General features: G+C 31.4%; 1 protein-coding gene across 1 annotated transcript; it reads left to right on the top strand.

The window, feature by feature from the left end:
* Window positions 1–3,270: 3,270 nt before the first annotated feature.
* Pban (PBAN-type neuropeptides) lies at window positions 3,271–4,644 on the top strand. Its single transcript, XM_018459800.1, is given in 3 exon segments — window positions 3,271–3,466; window positions 3,534–3,740; window positions 4,348–4,644. Coding segments are annotated over 3 exon segments (612 nt in total). The 3' UTR covers window positions 4,557–4,644.

The raw sequence follows: 4,644 nt of genomic DNA on the forward strand, positions 1-4,644 counted from the left end.
TCATATTTTTACTTGTCGCGGGAAGAAAAGAATATATCAATGATCAAAAATTCGTCAAAAAAATTGCTTAATAGATATTTCAGAATTATAATAAATGACATCATTAAAAATATTACAATCGTTACATATAACACTGTATTAAGAAGTATTTATAAAGCGTATATATATTTAAATAAATACGATAAATGCAATGAAAATCAATCAATCAAAAGATAGATCAATGACAATCTGAAGTTTCATCAGAAAAATTCAAAGAGCACTAATCTTTGTGGATCTAGGAAATTAGAGATAGGTGCTTTTGCAAATGATTAATCGCTAATTCAAAGTAATGGTTTGAGCAGGCTGATAAGATCGAAACAAAGACCTCTGAGCGCCGTGGAACATCACGGATACGCAGTAATCACGTCACCAGATGCGAGACACCCCCGATAATTTATCAGAAGATTTATCTGACTTTTTCGTATATTTCGATCAAGTCGATTTATCACCTCCCATGATCGTCCATACCAATCTATTTGTTCCCAATAATGATAATTGTACAAATAGGTTTATTTTCATATTTTAACAAAATATTTTTTTGGTTAAACACAGGAGTGTATAAAATTTTCATTCGTATTACTCTTAAATCACGTAGAATTATTCATTAGATCAGATACCAATCAATGTTGATATAATTGAGTTGGTTTGTCACTGCCAAAATCGGGAATGGTCTTTCCAATATGAGGAAAGAGAGAGATATTTAACATCAAATTCGTTACGTGGGAAGATTTTCGTAGCATATATTCGGCTCGGCAGATGCAAGTGCTCTTATATCGTATGTCTACCAAATCGCGGTAAAAAAGTATGAAGCGGGCGTTTGTTTGCTTTGACAAGTATTAAAAGTATGATGGTGCACGTAGTCAGCATAGGACGAGTGTGACTCGACCACTTAGATCTCACTGAAAAACCACGATACATCCATGTGCAGAGTTGCTCTCCCTAATTACGTGCCTCGAATAAGATGTACATTACACGTTCATATGATATATGTGTGTGTCCCAAAAAGACGCATACAATCGCGAAATTAATTTGCATCTGATTTAGTAACTTGTAAAGAAAACGTAATTCTTGAGAAATTACGTTATGTTTCAACAATCTCACTACCAGATACAACGATATAAAATTAAAGAAAGATAAAAAATGAAATAATAATAGTAAAATACTCGTAGAAGGACTACGAGCCAAGTAATAACCTTTTAATCTTCAAATAATACATATATTTCGACGCCGATCGGGTCATTATCAATTGAAAATAAATATGAATTTTGAACGAGTGACATTCTTTAAAATAAAGACATTAAAATTAATAATAAAAAATTGAATAAATTTTTTTAAAATCTAGGTAAACTTTACACGTATGTATTGCGATTATAATTATAAATATTGTTCTTATCTTGACGATCTTAAATATATCAAAGAAATATTATTAGTAATTTGTATACATAAATTAGATAAAATCATTCAATTTTCTTCTATCATTCAACTAATATCATTTCAACAGTATAAAAACTAAACGCTATTTAACTACAAAATAAAGGTATAAGTAATTGACATCGGCAGTAAATAAATTGGTATATATATGAATATTAATAATACTATCACATTAATAAAAATAAAAAAATATAATAATAAAACATAACAAAACAATAATATACAAATAATATACAAGTATTATTAATTGTAAATTGTTAATTAATATTATATATTCCAATTATAAAGAACATTAATTCATAATGCATAATTAAACCAAACTTTCCAAAGTTTCACTTTTTTATTCGTGTGCGTTTTCTTATAATAACAAGCACAAACTGTACAAGAATAATATATTAATATTAATAACATTGTATACAATATGATAAGTGTAAACGGAATTTTATATCACCACATTTCCGAAGACACGACGCGATTCTAAGATAATGCCGGGTTTGCTCAACCAATCCGATGCTTTTATAGAGAAAGTGCAAAGAATGCGAACTTATTGATCGCTGAATTAAGCCGGCAATCGACAAGTTAAATTCAAGACTAATCGTTCGTTCAATCGAACACCAGGCTGCCGCAGTCATTTGTTACACGACGTGGGGTATGAAAAATACGCACGAAAAAAACAGGATTTGTAAAAATATATATCTATATGTATGTATACGTATATGTATGTCATTTACAATTATGTCAAGTTGATTTCGTAAATCTCCGAAATAAATATGAAACTTGAATTATAATACAATTTAATAGTTTTTTCTAATTATGTCTTTCTAAATAAAATTTCATCATTTTAATAGAAAAGATAATATTGTGACAAAATTTTTCTAAATATAGAGTTTGTGTGAGTGTAAAATATTTATTTTAATATAATTCAAGAAATAGGAAGAGTGGACGATTTTACTAAAGTATTTAAAATTTAGCTAGTGTTACAGATCTGAAAATAATTTTGTCGAATCATCGGCAGTAAATAACAAAAATAATATTTACATAGGAATCTCAAGTATAATAAGCAATGATACAAAAAGTTTTGACATTCTAGCAACTAGTTTAGACACATTCTACATAATTATTTTAATAATTTAACAAAATTATTTTTAGATACTTCAAGTGATACTTGAAGATACTTGAAGTTTTAGATACTTCAGCAAAATCTTCCTTTCTACAAATATTATATCATCATTTAAAACGTTTTGATGCTTCACTTTACAACTATCATCTGTTGCAATAGTGTAATATAGTATTGAAAGTATTTTTTAATTAATAACCATGCTATTAAACCGATTAATGTATAAATATGTATATATGTATAGCAAAAAGATAGAGAGGATTTATATAAATTAATTATATAAAATATTGTCTTCCTCTATTAATAAAATATATAAAGTTTTATATGACAAAATTAAAAGATTATAGTCATTTTATGTGCGATAAAATGAAATTCATTCGTAAATTAGAATAAAATATACGTTTCTATTTTTACGCAAAGAAATCAACGTAACATCTCCATTCATTGAAACCGAAAGAATTAATGAAGGTCATCAACGTTTTTTTCCATGAACGAGGATAGAAACCACCCTGTGCGTGGGTGTGCTGTTCCAGGATTCGCATGCGAATCCAGAACCTCATTGCGTATGTAGGACAGACAGTCAGGCTTGAAATAAAGACGAATCGTTTCTCACCGACAATCGTGATTGGTCTCGGGGGTATGAAAAGAGGTGAAAGACAATCGGAGACAGAAAAACACCATCGATGTCTTAACAACGACGCTGTTCCACCATCTGTATAAAACCCCGAGCATCACCATCGTACCTGACATTATTTCGCTACGGAGTCTCGAGAAACGACGTATCCGAAATGATCGTCACCGGGAATCTTAGTCGTGCAACTACCATCTGCATCTTGGCTATGCTGCTCTGCTTAGGGTCTCGCGCTTCCGGTGAATACGGTAATACCGATTTTTCCGTACGCAGTCATTGAACTCTCGATTGGTTTTATTAATTGTGCGTTCGTAGAAGCGAGGGAAATGGGCGGATCAAACGGCGGCTCGTGTATCGAAGGCAAGTGTATCAAACGTACGCAGGACATCACCAGCGGTATGTGGTTCGGACCGCGTTTAGGAAAACGACGCAGATCGGACGAGAAACAGGAAATAAGTCCCGAGATAGAGGTTCTGGCGAATGCGTTGGACGGCGTGCGTTGGGCAGTCATCACGATTCCCGGTGAGAATTAATTGAAATCTTTTGAAGTAATTTATCACTAAACATTATTATGAATAACATTATTATTATGAATGACTCGAACTTCCACATTATTTTGCTAGTATAAGAGTACATTCAATAATTCTTTTCTTTTATCATAATTACATTTAATCGGCTAGTATTGTCAACTTTTGCTATAACGTTAAGTTTGCATTTGTCTTCCATAGCGAGATTCTTCGAGCAGTTCAAAAAAATTTTTTTACGATAAAATTATATAGAGATATACAATTTTCGAGTTATGAACAATTGTAGAAATAAAGATGCTTCCGCGAACAGCTAAAGCTGTTATTAATGCAATATAATTATTAGAATCAGTAATTGTCATTAATTTTATAAATATTTTTTTTATCAACTCTACTCAAATAAAGTTTCAGTCTCCTTTTTATTCTTTTTAAACTCTTCTCGTAAAGTTTGGAAATTTATCTAGAGAAGCTATTTCATTTAACGTTCTAATGCTTTAGATGACTTATCAAAATTTATTGATTCATCGATTCGCGAATTTCAAAATTCAATATAATCCATATAATTTTCCTTATCATTAAATATGACTGTCAAGAATAAATTTCAGCTAACGACAAGAGACAACCGTCTCAATTTACACCGCGTTTAGGACGAGGATCGAGCGAGGATCTACTTTCCTATGGAGATGCGTACGAAGTCGACGAAGACGACCGTCTGTTACCGCCGATATTCACGTCTCGTTTAGGACGACGATTTCCTTGGATAACGTCGCCGAGACTCGGACGTCAATTACGCAACGTATTACGAAAATTATAGATTTATCCGGTAAAAGATAAAAGATCGTTAAAAGTTGAAGAATAAAGTAGACTTGCGCGATTGTGCAGATCTGACGAAACGACAACCA

Source organism: Mycetomoellerius zeteki, unplaced genomic scaffold, assembly GCF_001594055.1.
Source record: "Mycetomoellerius zeteki isolate Tzet28-1 unplaced genomic scaffold, Tzet1.0 scaffold865, whole genome shotgun sequence".
NCBI lineage: Eukaryota > Metazoa > Arthropoda > Insecta > Hymenoptera > Formicidae > Mycetomoellerius > Mycetomoellerius zeteki.